Source organism: Gigantopelta aegis, chromosome 1 (genome assembly GCF_016097555.1).
Source record: "Gigantopelta aegis isolate Gae_Host chromosome 1, Gae_host_genome, whole genome shotgun sequence".
NCBI classification, from domain to species: domain Eukaryota; kingdom Metazoa; phylum Mollusca; class Gastropoda; order Neomphalida; family Peltospiridae; genus Gigantopelta; species Gigantopelta aegis.
This window is the reverse complement of record NC_054699.1, coordinates 30,465,602-30,487,674: the sequence shown is the minus strand read 5'-3', so window position 1 is coordinate 30,487,674 and position 22,073 is coordinate 30,465,602. Positions and strand designations below refer to the sequence as shown.

At 38.0% G+C, this 22,073-nt stretch overlaps 1 protein-coding gene across 1 annotated transcript in view; it reads right to left on the bottom strand.

Annotated features, from left to right (window-relative positions):
• Window positions 1-1,354: 1,354 nt before the first annotated feature.
• The window catches only part of LOC121373516 (splicing factor 3A subunit 1-like), a 29,085-nt gene continuing 8,366 nt past the window's right edge, over window positions 1,355-22,073 (bottom strand). The window contains exons 5-19 of the mRNA XM_041500190.1: window positions 21,526-21,685; window positions 20,718-20,780; window positions 18,799-18,889; window positions 17,478-17,549; window positions 16,899-16,975; window positions 16,242-16,400; window positions 15,433-15,589; window positions 11,327-11,428; window positions 10,324-10,496; window positions 9,238-9,380; window positions 7,604-7,842; window positions 5,517-5,737; window positions 3,259-3,360; window positions 2,633-2,704; window positions 1,355-2,361 (exon numbers count right to left, since the gene is read on the bottom strand). Of these exons, the coding sequence (XP_041356124.1) occupies window positions 2,260-2,361; window positions 2,633-2,704; window positions 3,259-3,360; window positions 5,517-5,737; window positions 7,604-7,842; window positions 9,238-9,380; window positions 10,324-10,496; window positions 11,327-11,428; window positions 15,433-15,589; window positions 16,242-16,400; window positions 16,899-16,975; window positions 17,478-17,549; window positions 18,799-18,889; window positions 20,718-20,780; window positions 21,526-21,685 (1,933 nt within the window). The 3' untranslated portion in view covers window positions 1,355-2,259. The remainder of the gene's footprint in view (window positions 2,362-2,632; window positions 2,705-3,258; window positions 3,361-5,516; window positions 5,738-7,603; window positions 7,843-9,237; window positions 9,381-10,323; window positions 10,497-11,326; window positions 11,429-15,432; window positions 15,590-16,241; window positions 16,401-16,898; window positions 16,976-17,477; window positions 17,550-18,798; window positions 18,890-20,717; window positions 20,781-21,525; window positions 21,686-22,073) is intronic.

Below are 22,073 nucleotides of genomic sequence, written 5' to 3'. Positions count from 1 at the left end.
TGACTGCGCATCAAGCAGGTGCTTTACCACTGGACTACACCCCGCCCCTCCTATGTAAATAAAGTATAGTAAAACCTGTCTAAACATAAACGCTGAACAAAGTGAAATCCTGTCGAAACCAGCCCAATTTTTAAAATTCTACAAAGTGATCCTCTAAATCGGATGTTAGGTCCCCAGCATGCTCCTATTTAGACCGGTTTCACTTCATTGACCAATTAATAAATAACCTTAATTTTCCTATATTTTATTTAGCTAATTAAAATTTGCATTGGACTAGACTGCATTAAACCTCAACTTAACTAAATATATTTCTGTAAAATATAATCCTGAATCCTACTGTGGGGTTGGGATGGGGGTGGGGTAATGAAGCAGGATAGTACAGCGCTCACCTTATATGCGATCCATCTCTGTTGGTGCTCCACAACTAGTGTAACGAAGGCTGTGGTATGTTCTGTCCTGTCTGTGGGATGGTGCATATAAAAGATCCCTTGCTGCTAATTGAAAAAGTAGCCCATGAAGTGGTGACAGCGGGTTTCCTCTCAATATGTGTGGTCCTTAACCATACTGAGAGGAAACCCACTGTCGCCACTTCTTGTGCTACTCTTTTCAATTAGCAGCAAGGGATCTTTTATATGCACCATCCTAGACAGATAGTACATACCACGGCCTTTGTTACACCAAACCCCGAGTGAGTGCTCCGCAACGCTCAATGGGTAGGTGTAAACCACTTGCACCGACCAGTGATCCATAACTGGTTCAACAAAGGCCATGGTTTGTGCTATCCTGCCTGTGGGAAGCGCAAATAAAAGATCCCTTGCTGCCTGTCGTAAAAAGAGTAGCCTATGTGGTGACAGCGGGTTTCCTCTAAAAACAGCGTCAGAATGACCATATGTTTGACGTCCAATAGCCGATAAGATAAAAAATCAATGTGCTCTAGTGGCGTCGTTAAATAAAACAAACTTTACTTTTTGTTACACCAGTTGTGGAGCACTGGCTGGGACCACCCAGTGAGAATGAATGTGGTTCTAGTTAAGTATACTGACCAACAAAAAATTAACTTTTTTTTTTCATAATAAAATAATTCGATAGATTGTCAAAATGGGCCTAACAAGTCACTGGTAATTTTAATAAACACAAAAAACTATTGGGATTCAAACAGTGATAAATTACAGAAAACTAAATTAATATTTGCTTTTTTTATGTCGTTCAGTATAAGAACAGACAGCCATAATTATATACAAGCTAATGAAAACCAACGTGGTTCTATTTTTAAGATAGAACAGACGGGCATAATTATACACAAGCTATTCAAAACCAATGTGATTCTATTTTAAATAAAGAACAAACACATGCGTCATATATACAAACTAATTGACTTTTTATTTCCTTATCCATTGGTGCACATTAATAGATGAACAAGTTGCATTACAGTGAAAGACGAATGCAAAAAAAGAAAAAAGAGACAAGTCTTCCATGTTTTACCAGTTATAAACTAGATGGACCAACCCCGACTTAGCGTTCATTATTGGCAAGATATTATTTTTCTGCTGACAGCATGCAGAGATTTAAAATTGGTGATGTTCCGACAAATTAATAAAATTACAATAAAAAATTTATTAGTTCAGTTCTAATGAGGTGATGATCAATTATGCAATTCATAAACTACTGTCATGGAAACTTTTAAACTAATTATTCCTACAGTCTAAGTTATGAAATGTGTGAAATCCACTGGATTCTTAGTTTATTTTGATGCGTAATTTAAAAACTAACAACCAGATATATCAATTACGGTCAAATTTGCCAAATGTCTGGTAAACATGACAACAGGTGTATAGTGCTAATAATTCAAATCCTCTTCATATATTGCAACCGTGTTATTTGACGATGATCAGATGGTGTATATGGATGATAGCTGATGATTGATGATGAAATTCCACCCAATTCCATCTTTAGTAGATACAATGGCGTAGCCAGCATGAGGCAGACGAGGTGCTTGCCTCATCTGGAATTTCCCCAGATTTATTTTATTTTTCCCATAAAACTGATATTTATTTTACAGGTCGGGGTTTGCCTTGGCGTTTTTTCCTCTCTGGCTATGCCCCAGAGATACGATGGCAGTATTGAAGAAGCAAAAAGGTTTCGACAACATGGTTACAAAAACAATGAAAACAGAATGCACAAAATACACTCTATTCAAAGACAATTGTCAAAATTGTCGAATTTGCTTTTCTAAAACGGTCGTGGTTTTATAGTCTGTGTTTATTTCTTCCTTCCTCCTCTCTCCTTCATCTGGAGGTGTACAGTTGATCCATTGATAAAATTGTAGAATGCCAAGGAATTTGAATCTTTGATGAAAAGGCCCTGAAACAATGGTAAAAAATGGCCATGAAAGTCAAACGCTACTTGCAAAAGCTATACATTATGACAAAAAGGTAAAAAAAAAAAACCCATCTGTAGGACAGACAAGACAGACAAAACTGTCTAGCTAACTAGCTAACGGCAACAGCTGGTTCAAAGACACTTTTTTTTCACACCTACTTGTTAACTGTCCATCAGATTTGGTTATATGTCATTTTGCCTGAATTATAAAACACTGTACTACATTTTAACATAATGTGAATTTTGAACCCACCTCGTACTGCAGTTTCTGTTTTCCAGCCGGCATTCCGATGGATTCGTGGAGCTTAGCCTTGATCACAGATACCTGCAAGAAAAATTAATACACCACTTATTTATTTTATGTCTCTTTAGATATTTTATTTCAAAATTTTAAAGAAAAAGGATAAATTAAGTACCAATATGGATATACTGTTTCATTTGATAATCATTTTTGAGAGAGCGAGAGAGGGAGGGAGAGAAAGAGTTAGTGAGAGAGAGAGTGAAAGAGAGAGAGAGAGAGAGAGAGAGAGAGTTAACGAGAGAGGGACTTAGTGAGAGTGAGTTAGACACAGAGACTTAGTGAGAGTGAACTAAACAGAGAGAGACTTAGTGAGTGAGAGAGAGAGAGAGAGAGAGAGAGAGAGAGAGAGAGAGAGAGAGAGAGAGAGAGAGCGAGCAAAACAATGACAGAATTTTCAAAATGTATTTGACAAAAATATTACAAACTTAGCAGAGTTCACTATTCTTATGCCAAGAAATCCTTCCCTCACCTTTAAACAAATATACTGATCCCCAACTGTCCCAAGTCGAGTACCCTGTCCTATTTTCAGTGAGGAGGCAAAAACTACTACCGGTGTCTGTAATTGGAAATGTACTTACCGTGTCTGTGAGTGGTAAAGTAAAGTCCAATTTCTGTCCGTTGAGTTTCCATTCTGGCTTGTCGGTGACATGGGGCACCATCACCTTGAACCGCACTGGACCCTGAAATAAAAGTAAAACTGTTATACACAATTTCACGATATAGTTTGAAATGTGTCGTTTTTTCTTATCCAATTATAAGGTTATTTTGAAACAAGCTCTACAGAAAGAGATCAAATCTACTACCAAAAAGCAGGGAGCAAAATGTTTTTTTGTTTAACGACACCACTAGAGCACATTAATTAATTGTCAGCTATTGGATGTCAAACATTTGATAAATGTCTTAGAGAGGAAACCCGCTACATTTTTCCATTAGTAGCAAGCAGGGAGAAAAACACACACAATCGGCCTCTGACCAGTTGTGGTGCACTGGTTGGAACAAGAAAAAACCCCAATCAGCTGAATGGATCCACCGAGGTGGTTCGATCCTGTGACCTCAGCACTCAACCGACTGAGCTAAATCCCATCTCAGTAGGGAGCAGGGTTAGCTATGCAGCTCACTGAATTCACACAATTGCAAATTTTAAAAACCAACTGACATAATTTAATTTAATTTGGCGAAAAATAATTTAATGTAATGATTGATAATTTGTTGGAAAATAACTGGGATTCTGCAATTAAAAATAAATAGTAAATTGGTAACTTGGTGAAATTTCTTTTTCACCCAAAGCTAGACCCGAGTGAATGATCTTTTATAACCGTATTGCCATTAAAGGGACAGACCCCAGTTTTTAAACACTATCGCACATTCTTAAACTATTAAAACCGCTTTTAATAATTGGAATCATACATTACTGAGATTTTATTGTTTAGATTATCCATTTCCGTACATCTGAAGTGTTTCTGATCATCCTGGTGTTTCTGATACCACAAAATGCATTTTTCATATATACTCTTCAAAAAAAGTAGGAGAACTCTAGAATTTACAATTGCCAAAATTGTAAGGTGTATTAGCAGTAGGGAATGGTTATATGATAATAGTGAATTAATTAGACAAACATTACAACTGGTAGTTCAATATTACAGTAGGTTTTATGACCACCAAAGATCTTGAAGGACGATTGGGGTCAGAAGTGAAATTTGAAAGTTGACAGTTTTTTATCAGTAAATTGCAAATTCAAACAATAAAAATGACTAAAAACAATACAATAACAACTGTATGATCAACTGAATGAAAAACATTGACAGAAATAATGTTCCACAGTGATTAATGGACCTTCCTGGAAATTGTCAAAATCGAGGATGACACCCCACACACGTGTATGGGGCAACTGCGTGATGCACGTGCAAACTATGGAATGTGTTTCAGTGTGTTGATAAACAGATCTGAACATTCTTTACTAGGATGTCTGTGGTCAAAACGTATGTTTGGTCTAATAGTTGATATTAAAATTAATATTTCAGGTTCCCCTACTTTTTTTTGAAGAGTATATTTAAAAACACACACACACACACGCATTTGAGAAATGTCTGTTAAGGAGACGAGCTCAGGGCCCGTGCTTATAAAACTTTAGAGTCCAGACTCAATCTCGAATGACGTCACGCGCATACAATTTGTATGGCGTTGTCATGACATTACTGTCTCAGACTCTATTAGAGACTCGAGTCTAGACTCTAAAAGTTTTATAAGCACTAGGCCTGGTCTATTTTTAAGGATATTTCACTGTTTTAATGACAGACTCTTCTTTAACTTTATTTTTAACTTTATACAAATGTGTTGCAGGTTTGTAGATTAACCAAACTTAAGTGTCCATTTTTACGGGCTGAAACTAGGATCTGTACCTTTAAAGAGACATAACCTAGTTTTTAAACACTAAGGCATATTTTTTTTTACTATTTTACTATTATAGCCGTTTTTGATAACTGAAATCATACTTTACTTAAATTTTATGGTTTAGATTATGAATTTCCGTACATTCGAAGTGTGTTTGGTCATCATGGTGTTTTTAATATCACAAAATTCATTTCTCTATTTTTTAAAAACACATATGCGTCTGAGAAGTAAGAGTTATGGAGTCAGTTTTAGTCTATTTTTAGAGGGTATTTCACCATTTCAAAGTCACGGACTCATGTTTCGCTCAATTGTAACTTTATCCAAATGTGTTACATGTTTGTAGATTAACTAAACTTAGTGTTCATTTTTTTTATGGGTTAAAACTAGGGTATGCGTCTTTTATGGGTTCCCGAAATTTCCAATTTGTACAGCCCTGCATTCATACCTTGTTTCTCTTCAGGAAAATTTCCTCTGGCATGAGATTTTCTTCGGTCTTCGTCTTCTTAGCTAGGGGTTCATCGTCGTGTGGTGGTGGGGGTGGCCTGGGTGGCATAGACATTGGGTGGCCCATGCGTGGCCCAAACCCGGGGGGACCAGGCGGCCCTGGAGGGAGGGGTGGCCCAGGAGGTCCCATTCCCATTGGAGGTCGCATCTGAGAACCCAGTCCTGTGAAAGAAAGGAAGAAAAAAAAGAGGTTTATTTAACGACGCACTCAACACATTTTATTTACGGTTATATGGCATCAGACATGTGGTTAAGGACCACACAGATATTGACTGAGGAAACCTGTTGTCGCCACTTCATGGGCTACTCTTTTCGATTAGCAGCAAGGGATCTTTTATATTCACCATCACTCAGACAGGGTAGCACATACCACGGTCTTTGATATACCAGTCGTGGTGCACTGGCTGGAGCGAGAAATAGCCCAATGGGCCCATCAATGGGGATCGATCCCAGACTGACCGCACATCAAGTGAACGCTTTACCACTGGGCTACGTCTCGCCCTGCCCCAACACACAGAGGCATATTTACGAAAAGGTATTTATCCCATAGTCACATATTTTCGAAGCTATCTTAGCGCTACAACATAGAAAAGACATTGTAGGCTATGACATCTCTATGATGTGTGCTGTAGTGCTGTCATAGCCTACAACAGTTTTACGATATCGTAGTTCTAAGAGAGATTCGGAACTCTCTAGCCAAGATATTTGTTTTGTTTTATTTGTCAGGATGTGTTTTGTTTGTTTATCAGAATTTAGAACAAAAAAAGAAAGTTAAAAAGCCTGTTTTGTTTAACACCACCTCTAGTACACATTGATTAATGAATCATTGGCTACTGGATGTCAAACATCTGGTAATTCTAACACATAATCTTCGGAACAAATTAGTTTATTAGTCTCAAAAGATCTTTTATATGCACCTTCCCACAAACAGGACAGCACATATCAGGGCCTTCATTATACCAGTCACGAGGCACTGGCTGGGATGGGAAAAAACCCAATGACTCGGCAATAATTAGAATACAAAAAAAAGCACATTGATTTATAAAATTGACTATTGGATGTCAAACATTGGGTCATTTTGACATTTAGTCTTAGAGAGGAAACCTGTTACATTTTTCAATAGAAGCAAGGGATCTTTGATAAGCACCATACCACAGACAGGGTAGCACATAACACAGCCTCTGTTACACCAGTCGTGGTGCACTGGCTGAAATGAGAAATAGCCCAATGGGCCCACTGACGGGGATCGATCCTAGACAGACCGCACATCAAACGAGTGCTTCAACACTGGGCTATGTCCTGCCCGAGAACTGAAACCCCCCCAATGGGTACGTTCAATCAGGGGGTTGACCTCAAGACCCACATCTACCTATGAGCTAATTTACACACCACTGTGGTTGTCTCTTGTTTTTGACAATTATAGACTATATAAAGTTTGTTTTGTTTAATGATGCCACTAGAGCACATTGATTAATATATCGATCGGCTACTGGATGTCAAACATATCATAATTCTGACACATAGTCAACAGCGGAAGCCTGCTACATTTTTCTTAATACAGCAAGGGATCTTTTATATGCACTTTCCCACAGACAGGAAAGCACATATCACGGCCTTTGATCAGTTGTGGTGCTCTAGTTGAAATGACAAAAACCCCAATCAGTTGAATAAGAGCAACCAAGGTGGTTCGATTGTGTGACGCTCAGCCGACTGAGCCATACCAGATCAACTCAGAGTTAGCTTAACTATGCTTTGAACAACTTGATCCAGAGACTCACAGCTTCAACTACTATACAAAGACATACACACGAATCTGAAATAAGTAATATTTCTGGAATGAGAAAAACCCCAATCAACTCAACTGAGCAACCAAGGTGGTTCGATCCTGCGATGCTCAACTGACTGAGCCATACCAGGTTAACAGAGGGTTAGCGTAACTATGCTTTGAACAACTTGGCCCAGAGACTCACAGCTTCAACTACTATACGAACACATACACACGAACCTGAAACAAATAATATTTCGTACCCATCATCATTGGTGGTGGTCTGGGGTGCATCACCATCAACCCTCCTTGAGGTGGCATCGACATGGGTGGCCGCACTGGCTGGTTGTGTGGTGGAGGGGGAGGTTTCTGTGGGCCAGACTGCATTGATGATGCTGTTGACTGAGGAGACTGGTTCGGTAAGGGAGGTGCAGATTTCGGAAGGGGTGGGCCGCCTGGTTTCGGCATTGTCGGACCAATTTTTTCCTTCTCTTCATCAGGACTGAAATTAAAAACATATATATATATATATATATATATATATTTCATTTACAGCAGTCAATCAAATAATGGCAATATTGATCATGACATCATCTAGAATCTGGCTCATTAGGCTGACCAATATTAAATTACATATAACCTGTAAAAATTAAATTTAAAAATAAAATGATCAGTTTAAACTGACATAAAATGAGAGTAAAGTAAAGTTTGCTTTGTTTAACAACACCACTAGAGCACACTGATATATTAGTCATCGGCTATTGGATGTCAAAAATTTGGTCATTTCAGTTTTAGAGAGGCAACTACCTACCTTTTTTCCATTAGTAGCAAGGGATCTTTTATATGCACCATCCCACAGACAGGGTAGTACATACCACGGCCTTTGATATACCAGTTGTGGTGCACTGGCTGGCAATGGGGATCGATCCCAGACCAACCGCACACGAAGCAAGCGCTTTACCATTGAGCTACGTCCAGCCCACAAAAATGAGAGTAAAGTTGATCTCAGTACAAGTGGTTGAGAACTGCTTCTCAATTTCTAGCATCTGCTTCTGGATTAAAACATGAGAAGCAGAGACTGCTGCCCATTTCATCAAAATAATTTTGTGCCTTGAGCAGTGACACCAAAAGCCAACTCACACTAAGCCTGTGACTTTATGGATGGTTGCAACAAAACCCAACTTAAACTAAGCCCTTGACTTTGTGGATGGTTGCAATAAAACCCAACTCACACTAAACCCATGACTTAGTAGATGGTTGCAATAAAACCCAACTCACACTAAACCCATGACTTAGTAGATGGTTGCGATAAAACCCAACACACACTAAACCCATGACTTAGTAGATGGTTGCAATAAAACCCAACTCACACTAAACCCATGACTTAGTAGATGGTTGCGATAAAACCCAACACACACTAAGCCCTTGACTTTGTGGATGGTTGCAATAAAACCCAACTCACACTAAGCCCTGGACTTTGTAGATGGTTGCAATAAAACACAACACACACTAAGCCCTTGACTTTGTGGATGGTTGCAATAAAACCCAACACACACTAAGCCCTTGACTTTGTGGATGGTTGCAATAAAACCCAACTCACACTAAGCCCTTGACTTTGTGGATGGTTGCAATAAAACACAACTCAAACTAAGCCCTGGACTTTGTAGATGGTTGCCCTTGACTTTGTGGATGTTACAATAAAACCCAACTCACACTAAACCCACGACTTTGTGGATGGTTGCAATAAAACCCAACTCAAACCAAGCCCTGGACTTTGCAGATGGTTGCAAAAAAAACCAACTCACACTAAGCCCGTGACTTTGTGGATGGTTGTAATAAAACCCAACTCACACTAAGCCCGTGACTTTGTGGATGATTGCAATAAAACCCAACTCACACTAAGCCCTTGACTTTGTGGATGGTAGCGATCTGCTCCTCAATAGAAATGTTCTCCCTGGCTCTCTGAGAGACTTTCTCCATGGAGGCCGTGTGACCGTCCCACACGATCTTAGAGCGTTCTTTCTTGTCCTCTTCACCAATCTGGAATAAAAGAAAGAATGAAAAATATATTTTATTTAACAAAGCTCATCACATTTTAATTACAGTTATATGGTGGGAGAAATGTGGATAACCACAGAGATAATTAGAGAGGAAACCAGCTGTTTCCACTCCAAGGGCTACTCTTTTTCGATTAAATAGCAGCAAGGGCTATGTAAAACATTCATGAGCAATATTATCATACTTAGAACCCTGGCACACCACTGAATATTATAAAGTCTGGACCACACTGTTAACAACTACAATAAATTATTCTCCTACCTTTAATTACCGATACATTTTACCCATATTTTGTCCAGACAAATCGTGAAAAAGCCATTACAATAATACATATTCCACATACTAGATGATAAACATGTCGACTTTGCTAAGATTGCATAGGAAAAAAGCATGCAATTTTTTTTACTGTTATGACGACATATCCTTTCACTCCTTTTGGAGAGTATTCCATAAAAAGGCAAAATAGCAGCACAAAATTACATGGTTTTTGCCGTATGCGATCTCAGCGAAGTTGATATAGGTGTCATAGTTATCATCTAGTATGTGAAGCCTTGGTCACTGTAATGATTTTTTCAAGATTTCTGTCTGGACAAAATTTTGGGGAAATTTAACAATAAATAAAGATAAGAGAGTAATAGTTTGGACTTTAGTTAGTTAGGGCAGAAAAAAATTACTCTTTTTTTCTACTTTAGTTTGTTTTGTTTGTTTGTTTAGTTTGTTTAGTTTGTTGTTATAATCCCTAAAAAAACCCCAAATGTATGGGGTTAAAAAATTGCAATCACCTGGTCTTTGACTAGCTGTGGTACACTGGTTAGAATGGGGAAAAAAAATGCAATCAGTTCAATGGATCCACCGAGGTGGTTCGATCCTGAGACACAAGCATCTCAGGTGAGCTCTCAACCCAACAACTGGAAAAAGCACTGACCTTTTTACCGATCTGCGTCTCCTCGGTGCCGATACCGAAGATGTCGGTACGTCTCTCGGCGAGCTGCTTCAGGTTGATGTCGATAGCCGACCCTGCTGCGTACACTTCCTCCTGGTCCTTCTTCTCCTCTATCGTGCGCTGACGCTCCTCCATCCATTTCGGGTTCAGCAAACCTGGTCGAAAAAAGAAGAAAAAAAAGAAGAAAAAAATGAACCATATTTCAGTAGTTATGGTTAACAAAATATATATTATTAGCAATGTGGCATATCCAGTTTGATGTGTAGCGCCTCCCCTCCCCACCAAAAAAAAACCCAAACCAAAAACACCACCTACAAGCCCAAACAAAATGCAATTAAAATAAAACAGACAGACAATTTATTCAATATAAAGGCCATAGACCCATAATGCAATCAAAAACTAGGTTTTTTTTGCGCATATAAAACAAGGCTTATTGAACATGCTAATTCTTGTCAATGTTTTGAAATGAATTATTAAATTCATCAACTTCAATTATTTAGCAAAACACAGCATAAGCCACGACTGCTTAATAGTGCACGCACTCACCCACCATGTATTATCCTCCACTACCCCCACCCCCAAAGAACCCCACTTAAATAAACTTTTAATAAAAATGTATTTATTTTCTCAATACAAATAGCCTGCATGTAATTGAACATATTGTATTTTAAACAATCAGAAGAAGTAGTAGTAGTGGTGGTGGATCAAACATTCAGTTACTTTACCATTTTCTGATTATAATTAAATGATTTTTTTGACCTGCACTTTCCAGCTGGTATGGGAAATTATCTAATCTGTCCAAGAAGGAGGCTTGATCCATGGACCTATGTCACTTAAGAGGAGTTCAAGTTAGACATTTACTCTCCATTGCAGAATCAGAATTAGAAAGTTCCAATGGATCAGTGAGAATCCAAATGTATTTATCTCAATAAGACACGTATGTCATTTACCACCCGTCTTCCTAGTTGCTGATGAGGTAACTTACCAATTCGCATGTGCTCCTGGACTTTTTGCGCTGAAATCTTTTCCCCGGTGATGGGCGAAATCATGAACTGGTCTGGAGTGGACTCCCCTCCTGGAGCATGAGCTATGAAAAACAAGAAAAATAATGATTAAAAATTAAACATGTAGACATATGATGATTAGAAAAAAAAAATCATTCAAATATACAACATGCTGGACATTTTATCTAAAAATTCAATTAAAAATATGTATTTATTTATTTATTTATATATTGGTTCTTTTATTAATCACTGTCCACTTACATCTTACATATAGAATACTAAACTAGCTTGCCTGTCATACCATTTTTATGAAATGAGTGAACAGTTTTGATATCAACACTGTTCACGAGTTTCATAAAAATGGTATGACAGACAAGCTAGTTTAGTATTTTATTTATTACAAACCAACTGCAAACAAGCCGCAATGCAGAAGTAAGCAGATGTCAAGACCTACTACACATTATGTTTCTATGAATTGGGTCAGCAAGTGATGTATGTCACAGTCACGTCCATCCAATATTACACTAGTTAGATACTGAATAATTGTTATGACAATATCTTACAATGGTGTGTAATAAATATACAGAACTTAACATACGTTTTTTCGCTTCCTATTTATTGCACAAGTTTATTTTGCGAAAGAATATATACCACTTGACCGTGTGCAATAAATAGGAAGCAAAAACAACGTATGTGAAGTTCTGTATTTATTACATATCTTCTTTTATGTTTTATAAAAAGCCGTTTTTAATTTAACGTCATAACAACACTTTGTTATCTATTATCAAAACTCATTTCATGGATGTACTTAATGCTAAGAATCATACTCTGCGGCAGCCTTATGTAATGTTTCAAATACGATGTGACGTCATTTATAAATCATATATGACGTCAGTAAACAAAAGACACTAACTGCAGTAAAAAGAAAAAGGGAATTCCCCATTTAAAAGTTCCGGTCCATATTGCACATATGTGCGATACAAAATAAATTTATTACACGGTTTCAAAATGTCTTTATCACTATAGTAAGCTTGAACAGGTATGTAATAAAGAGCAGTTATTACTCAACTTATGCTTAATGGAATATGGAAATAGGACTTAAAGTTTACGGTACCCCAAAAGATATTAACGTAAACCATTTAAAAAACACACATAATTCATCTTAGCACATATTCACGACATGTAAATTTCACAAACTGTTAGTATCTACAATCAAAATAATGAGTGCATATAAATTTAGAATTTTGGGGATGAGCATGCAACAATTACAAAATTTACATGCACACATTTTCCCTCTTGTTTACAGCATAATAATACACACAGTAATTAACATTTAAAAGAAGTATGCATCAAAAGATAACATCACATCAAGTCTTGATTGGCACCATATGATTCCCAAATGTTTAACACCATTACGCCCTTTGGCAGCCACTGAACACCAACTGACATTATTATAGAGTGATCCCAAAATTGATGTGAAGGTTTTGTTTAACACCATTACGCCCTTTGGCAGCCACTGAACACCAACTGACATTATTATAGAGTGATCTGAAAATTGATGTGAAGGTTTTGTTTAACACCATTACGCCCTTTGGCAGCCACTGAACACCAACTGACATTATTATAGAGTGATCCCAAAATTGATGTGAAGGTTTTGTTTAACACCATTACGCCCTTTGGCAGCCACTGAACACCAACTGACATTATTATAGAGTGATCCCAAAATTGATGTGAAGGTTTTGTTTAACACCATTACGCCCTTTGGCAGCCACTGAACACCAACTGACATTATTATAGAGTGATCCCAAAATTGATGTGAAGGTTTTGTTTAACACCATTACGCCCTTTGGCAGCCACTGAACACCAACTGACATTATTATAGAGTGATCCCAAAATTGATGTGAAGGTTTTGTTTAACACCATTACGCCCTTTGGCAGCCACTGAACACCAACTGACATTATTATAGAGTGATCCCAAAATTGATGTGAAGGTTTTGTTTAACACCATTACGCCCTTTGGCAGCCACTGAACACCAACTGACATTATTATAGAGTGATCCCAAAATTGATGTGAAGGTTTTGTTTAACACCATTACGCCCTTTGGCAGCCACTGAACACCAACTGACATTATTATAGAGTGATCCCAAAATTGATGTGAAGGTTTTGTTTAACACCATTACGCCCTTTGGCAGCCACTGACTGAACACCAACTGACATTATTATAGAGTGATCCCAAAACTGATGTGAAGGTTTTGTTTAACACCATTACGCCCTTTGGCAGCCACTGAACACCAACTGACATTATTATAGAGTGATCCCAAAATTGATGTGAAGGTTTTGTTTAACACCATTACGCCCTTTGGCAGCCACTGAACACCAACTGACATTATTATAGAGTGATCCCAAAATTGATGTGAAGGTTTTGTTTAACACCATTACGCCCTTTGGCAGCCACTGAACACCAACTGACATTATTATAGAGTGATCCCAAAATTGATGTGAAGGTTTTGTTTAACACCATTACGCCCTTTGGCAGCCACTGAACACCAACTGACATTATTATAGAGTGATCCCAAAATGATGTGAAGGTTTTGTTTAACACCATTACGCCCTTTGGCAGCCACTGAACACCAACTGACATTATTATAGAGTGATCCCAAAATTGATGTGAAGGTTTTTTAACACCATTACGCCCTTTGGCAGCCACTGAACACCAACTGACATTATTATAGAGTGATCCCAAAATTGTGAAGGTTTTGTTTAACACCATTACGCCCTTTGAGCCACTGAACACCAACTGACATTATTATAGAGTGATCCCAAAATTGATGTGAAGGTTTTGTTTAACACCATTACGCCCTTTGGCAGCCACTGAACACCAACTGACATTATTATAGAGTGATCCCAAAATTGATGTGAAGGTTTTGTTTAACACCATTACGCCCTTTGGCAGCCACTGAACACCAACTGACATTATTATAGAGTGATCCCAAAATTGATGTGAAGGTTTTGTTTAACACCATTACGCCCTTTGGCAGCCACTGAACACCAACTGACATTATTATAGAGTGATCCCAAAATTGATGTGAAGGTTTTGTTTAACACCATTACGCCCTTTGGCAGCCACTGAACACCAACTGACATTATTATAGAGTGATCCCAAAATTGATGTGAAGGTTTTGTTTAACACCATTACGCCCTTTGGCAGCCACTGAACACCAACTGACATTATTATAGAGTGATCCCAAAATTGATGTGAAGGTTTTGTTTAACACCATTACGCCCTTTGGCAGCCACTGAACACCAACTGACATTATTATAGAGTGATCCCAAAATTGATGTGAAGGTTTTGTTTAACACCATTACGCCCTTTGGCAGCCACTGAACACCAACTGACATTATTATAGAGTGATCCCAAAATTGATGTGAAGGTTTTGTTTAACACCATTACGCCCTTTGGCAGCCACTGAACACCAACTGACATTATTATAGAGTGATCTGAAAATTGATGTGAAGGTTTTGTTTAACACCATTACGCCCTTTGGCAGCCACTGAACACCAACTGACATTATTATAGAGTGATCCAAAATTGATGTGAAGGTTTTGTTTAACAACACCACTAGAGCACATTGATTTATTAATCATCAGCTATTGGATGTCAAACATTTGGTAATTCTTACATGTAATGTTAGGAAACCCGCTACATATTTCCATTTGTAGCAAGGGATCTTTTGTATGTACCATCCCATAAGACAGGATAGTACATACCACGGCCTTTGATATACCAGTCGTGGAGCACTGGCTGGAACGAGAAATAACCCAATTAGCCCAGTGGGTATAGAATGATGCAAATGCTTTTACAGAGTTCCACAAATGTTTGAGAAAGGACACAGAAGATTTGACTTTGACTAATGACCTAGTGTTTTTCACTAGCCTAGACAAGAGGGCTAGTGGATTTGTAGAACCATGGGGCCTTTTAACACATACCACAGACTTTGATAATGATATACCATTCGTGGTGCACTGGCTGGAACGAGAAATAGCCCAATGGGTATTGAAAGTTGAAAATGCTTTTAGTTTTTGTACCTTTGGGATTGTAGTCCTTTCTTACAATCACTTGATCTGGAGTAGGTGGCAGGGGTGGTGCCTCTGTTGGTGGTGGGGGTGGGGGTGGAGGGGGAGCAGGCTTAGCTGGCTTTTCCTTTGTACTGTCCTCGTCATCTTCGGAATCCTCTTCCATATCCTGATAAACAAATTGTCATAAACAAACACATTCTGATAAACAAACAAAACATATCACGACAATCAAAACAAAACAAATATCCTGATATCCAAATACAGAGATGGTGTCATAACGTACAATGGTTTTACCATATCATAGCAGCATCAAGATAGCTTTAAAAATATGGGCCCTAATGAACAAGCATTCTGAGAGTACTGCTAAAGCAATACATGTCCACTATTGGTCCCAAGACATTTTTATAACTCCTAAATTCAAGGGCCATAAAAGTCAAATTTGATCTGTAACTGTGTATGATAAAGCTATACAATTTTTTTAGCTCAGTACCTTGAAGCATTGCGACAAAAACCCAAATGTCTGGAAAACTATATGTTGGACAGACGGACGGACAGACAGACAGGTGGAGAACAAAACCTACAGACCCCTCTGACTGGACAAGTAGGGGATTAAAAAAACAAAAACAAAACCCAAAACATATCCTGATAAATAAACAAAATACATATCCTAATAATCAGGAATTTCAAATATTTCCTCTAAGATCAGTGGATGGAACCAACATAATTTTTTTTTTTTAAACCCCACCCAACTATAAGGCCAAAAGGCTAGTAACTGTGTGGTATCTTGTATACATTAAAAAAAAGAAAAAAGTACTCACTTGAAGTTGCATATCAGGGACAGGGGGCTGGGCTGGGGGGTTAGGGTTGAGTTTTTGAGGAGGAGGAGCTGACTCCTTCTCCTTCAGTTTAGGAGGTGGAGGCTCCTTTTCATCTTCCTCGTCATCAGACTCTACTTCCATCTCAACTTCAGCTTCAATCTGAAATGAGCAAAACAAATATTTAATGACATCTGAACACATTTTAAATTATGGCTATTTTTAGATCTAACATAATTATGGCTATGTTTGAACACGAGAGAGAGAGAGAGAGAGAGAGAGAGAGAGAGAGAGAGAGAGAGAGAGAGAGAGAGAGAGAGAGAGAGAGAGAGGAGAGAGAGAGAGAGAGAGAGAGAGAGAGAGAGAGAGAGGAGAGGGAGAGAGGGGAGAGGGGGAGAGGGAGAGAGGGGGAGAGGGGGAGAGAGGGAGAGAGGGAGAGAGGGAGAGGGAGAGAGGGGGGGGAGAGAGAGAGGGAGAGAGGGAGAGGGGGAGGAGACACTGCCACTATGTACACTATTCAAACTGAAAAGCAGCAAAGAATCTTTTACATACACTTTCCTATAGACAGGACAGTACATACCACAGCTTTTAATGTAAAACATTTTGGGTCATTGCTTGGGATGATGAAAAACAAAATCCCCATAAAACAGTATGCGTTACCTCCCCTCTTTCATATCTTTCTTGCTGAAGCGCTCGTGCACCAACCTCATCTGGGGATGTTGGAGGTGGAAGATTTCCTAAAACAGAAACATCAACATAAACGAACATACGGAAACAACTAACCTTTACAATATTTAGAGCTACCCCTTTAATAACTATTCTACCAACATTCTACTTTAAAATCATGTCCTGAATTATTAAATAATGTATAGTTGAGGTGTGTATGCCCAGGACAGTGTGCTTGAACTTTAATTGGATATAAGGACGAAAATAAGTTGAAATGAAATGAAATAATGTAAAGGCCTAAGGTCATCCATAAATTATTTTTATATAATGGAACCTGATATTTATTTGTAGCAATTTGAAGGTATATAAAATTGTTTTGGAGTAATTTTCCAAGTGGAGTTATGAAAACAATATTTTAAATGCCCGACTTTTTGCTTTTTAATATGATTTCATTTCCGTTAAACATTTTGACAAAATTTGTCTATTAACATTCAAAAGGAACTCAGTCTGTATAGGTCATTTAACTTTGTTATAAGAGCTCGCTTGCACTCTCTATAAACTGTAACATGTTACCTCCTTCATTTGGCTGAAAATCAACAGTTTCCACGACAACAAAGTCATGCCAGTCAATCTGTGAATAAGCCACTGAAACAAAAAATAAAATAAAGAATTCATTAATGAAATCTGATTGAATTTAAAGTGTTTCTCTTTTTCAATAACCATCAAACCATAGTAAATTCTCCCTCTCCCAATCTCTATCTTAAAAACTGTCTATTGTCCGAACCAAATTGTTAACAACTACAAAAAATTACTCTCCTACCTTTAATTGCTGTAAGATCTCCTCCAAAGTTTGTCCAGACACAAATCGCAAAAAAAACCCACTACAAATATACAGATTCCACACATGAGACTGCAACGATGTCGCCGATATTGTCTTTGCTGAGATAGGGAAAAATACATGCAGTTTTCTGCCGTCTGCCATGTTGCTTGTTTATGGAATACTGTTCAAGAGGGGTGAAAGCCTCCAAAGTATGTGACACAATTACTATGAAATCGATGATCTCTAGTGGTATTATTAAAATAATAATAATAATAATAATAAAAAATAATAATATGACGTCATCACGTTTGCTTTTATATCATAACATATTATGACGTTGTTAGATTAAGTCCTATCCTTTCACCCCTCTTGAAGAATATTCCATAAAAAGTCAAAATGACAGCTGATACAAAATTACAAGCTTTTTTCCCTATGCGCTCTCAGCGAAATCGATATAGGTGACATGGTTATCATCTGGTATGTGGAATCTGTGTCATTGTAATGTTTTTTTCAAGATTTGTGTCTGGACAAACTTTGGAGGAAATCTAACGGCAATTAAAGGTAGGAGAGTAATTTTTCGTAGTTGTTAACAATTTGGTTCGGACAATAAGAATACAGCAAAATGCTATTCACTATACTTCAGCCGTAATATTTTAAAAATGGAATGACATATATATTTTACCATCTATCTACACAGTCAAATGAAAGGGTTCGAAAAATCCACTAGCCCTCAGTCCCAGCTAGTCAATATTTCGTCTGGGCTAGCGGAAATTATCAACTGTATTACTATATAACGTAGAACACTAGCCAAAGCTTCTGTGAGGGCTAATAACTTTCTCAAATATATGTTGAACACTGCAAATGCACATTAGTTATTAGTTATTCATATATATTTAACATAATTGTTCTCTTCTGCTGAAATGTTTTCTTAACAACCTTAAAATAAAAAATTGGTATTATGGCACTAAGAATATTTTCTGCGCTCCCACTGTCTGTACATATTTCTGATGCCTCTAAACCTGTCTCATGTGATCACATTTACAATAGACCATTGAAAACATTTATTTCTCAAACCTCGCTCCTTTTCAACTTTCTCTTCTTCTTTTCGTTTTTCCCGATCCTGGTACTTGGCCCACTCAACGCGGTACTTCACGGCATCGAGAACCTGTCAACAGAACACACACGTGATTTAACGATAACTTCCAGACATGTGATACAAGTTAAACTTTGTGTTGTTTAACAGTTTTTTGATTGACACCCATGACATTTTCCCCTTTAGCAGCAAGGGACCTTTTACATGTTCTCAACAGGACTGCACATACCATGGCCTTCCAATTAAATTACAGGACATTATTGGCCAGATGAAACATTTTATAAGGAAGGAAGGAAATGTTTTATTTAACGACGCACTCAACACATTTTATTTACGGTTATATGGCATCAGACATATGATTAAGGACCACACAGATATTGTGGGAGAAAACCTGCTATCGCAACTTCATGGGCTACTCTTTTCGATTAGCAGCAAGGGATCTTTTATATGCACCATCGCATAGACAGGATAGCACATACCACAGCCTTTGATGTACCAGTTGTGGTGCACTGGCTGGAACGAGAAATAGCCCAATGGACCCAATGGCGGGGATCGATCCTAAACCGACTGTGCATAAAGCGAACACTTTACCACTGGGCATTTTATAATGTTCAACAAACACTATCACATTTATTACAAGTATCAGGACTGGTAGTATTAACTGTGATATTAAAAGTTAGATGCACTTTGAACTTTGACCTGATGATATACTATTTGATATACTGCTACTACCCAATCCGCTTGATCTACTTAAAACACTAACAAGTAGTGTATGGCTTGGTTGGCTTGAAATCTCAATAAATAATGCAGAGCAGTTTGTACAAAAATGATATGATTAGATTAAATTTACTATGTTTATAATGTGTGGGCATAGATATAAAAGGTGACAGGGTTTTCCTGATCTGCATGTAAGCACTTCAAGGTATTGTGGTGGACTGGGGATAGTCTAGGATAAACAGCATGGATTGAGTGACGAATGCCCGTCGCGAAGATGTGGAGCCTGACGATTGGCCGAGTACGACAGGAAGGAAATATTTTATTTAACTATGCACTCAACACATTTTAATTACGGTTATATGGTGTCAGACATGGTTATGGACTAGACAGATAATGAGAGAGGAAACCCGCTGTCGCCACTTCATTGGCTACTCTTTCCGATTAGCAGCAAGGGATCTTTTATATGCACCATCCCACAGACAGGATAGTACATACCACGGCCTTTGTTACACCAGTTGTGGAGCACTGACTGGAACAAGAAATAGCCAAATGGCTGTATACTTAAAGTAGCATGTCTACATGTGTGTTGAGAATGCAGATACAGTTAAAATCACACTGTGTTCACTTGTCCGGTCCGGCTGCAGATATGGGTTTTTTTGCCGACCGGATCATAGGTAGATAGGTATGTAAGCATACATGAAAACATGTCCTAAAAGACACAAGTGCATACAAAACCATTCTGGTAACCGCATAAATGGACACGCATACAAAATGTGTCCACAGCTGCACGACATATGCACAAGTGGACACACTACGTGTATAGAGATTACTATACGAGCTTGTGTCGTATCGCCCGAGCGATGAATCCCCGACACGAGTTTCGTAAAATCAGTACAACTCACACGCGAGTGTAATAATTTCTTTATTATCCACATTATTATTGGTGTTTCCTTTATGAAATACAAGACCCAACTCAAAATGTTTCAACCACAACTAGAAGGAGACGATGAAATGATGTCATATTTCAAATGCACAGTTTGAGCTAGGACTGGAGAAGCAACGTCACGTTATGACGTCACTTCCCACAATTACGTCATTACATTTGTTATTACACGTATGCTTCGTATGATTATTATTAACTCGGTTATGTTGAACCATATGGATAATAAATTGAAGTATTAACCTCTCTGTGTGACTCTGATTCTCTCTTCAGCTTTTCCCTCATGTTCTTTGGTGGGATCAGGATCTGAAGTATACAAATAACAAATTGACATAAGCACAAACTATCATGATATAAATTTTACATACCACTACAAATTGTGCAAAGACTAAATCTGTGAAACCATTTTTTTCAGTATGCGATCACACATACATTTTAATAAAATATTTTAAGATCAACAAACTTTATTTTTTAATTCTCACTTGCAAAATAATTGTAAATACAATGTATTGTAAAAAGAAAAACTAAGTGACAAAACTATGTCTTGACTACAGAATAAAAATACCATTTTATTATGTTGGGTCTGGAATAGCCCATGCAAACAGTTCATGTACAACGGTAATGACTGCAGTGATTGACAGAAGTGCCTCACCACATTATAGGGATTCCCAGCACATTGCAAGCTATAAAAACGCTGATGAACCATGAACAAAACAGTTGAAATAAAACTGCAGTAGGCTTAAAAATCGCAATTAATTGCTGCACCCCTACTGTATCCAGTGTTTCTGCCAGAAAGAAACTTTTGGGTATGGCGCTATGGAACTGAATGTAACCACAATCAATGGGATATGGGGGTGGGGGAGGGGGGTGGCCTCACCCGGAAAGAAAATGGGTCAAGTTCAGGGTTAGGGTTTAAAAAATCATACATTAAAGATAAGATATATTAATTTTGTCAAAAGGTAAACTTTAAATTTTAAAAAATAAAATTGGGGTATGGTGCCATACTGGTTTAACCCTCTGGCAGAAACCCTGTGTATGTGATATGCTGTACCTTAGTGTACTGTTCCACCAGCTTTGTGAAGTAGTTGAAGAGACTGTGTTGTGGACGAAGAAAGTCAAACAGGAAGTTTCTCTGTTCTCTCTGCATCACTGTCGTGAGGAACTGGCGGCCGTTACGAGCCACGAACTGAGCGGTCAGTTTGACGACATCTCTGAAAGACAATAAACAGAGGCATTTCAGTCCTTGCCATTTAAGATGAGCCGTCACTCTGATTCCTCGTCATTCCTCCTAGACTAGTTCAAGGACTTAAGGAGATAAATGTTTACCTCCACCTTAGCATGTGAATTAAAAAAAACAAAGGATTAAATATCAATGCTCAGTATAATATTTTGAATTTCACCCCTTAATCTAAGTATGGGGAGCTATTAACAAGCATCAAAACTTAAGAGTCATTGTGACCGAAAGGGCGTATAATTTTAAACTAAAAAACCAACTAACCTCATATTAAAAAAATTATTTATCAGGGGGTGGGAATTGGTGAACTGCTAAAAAGAGGAAATCTAGAGGGGTCCCAGAAATTCTTGAAATCCTAGGTTAAA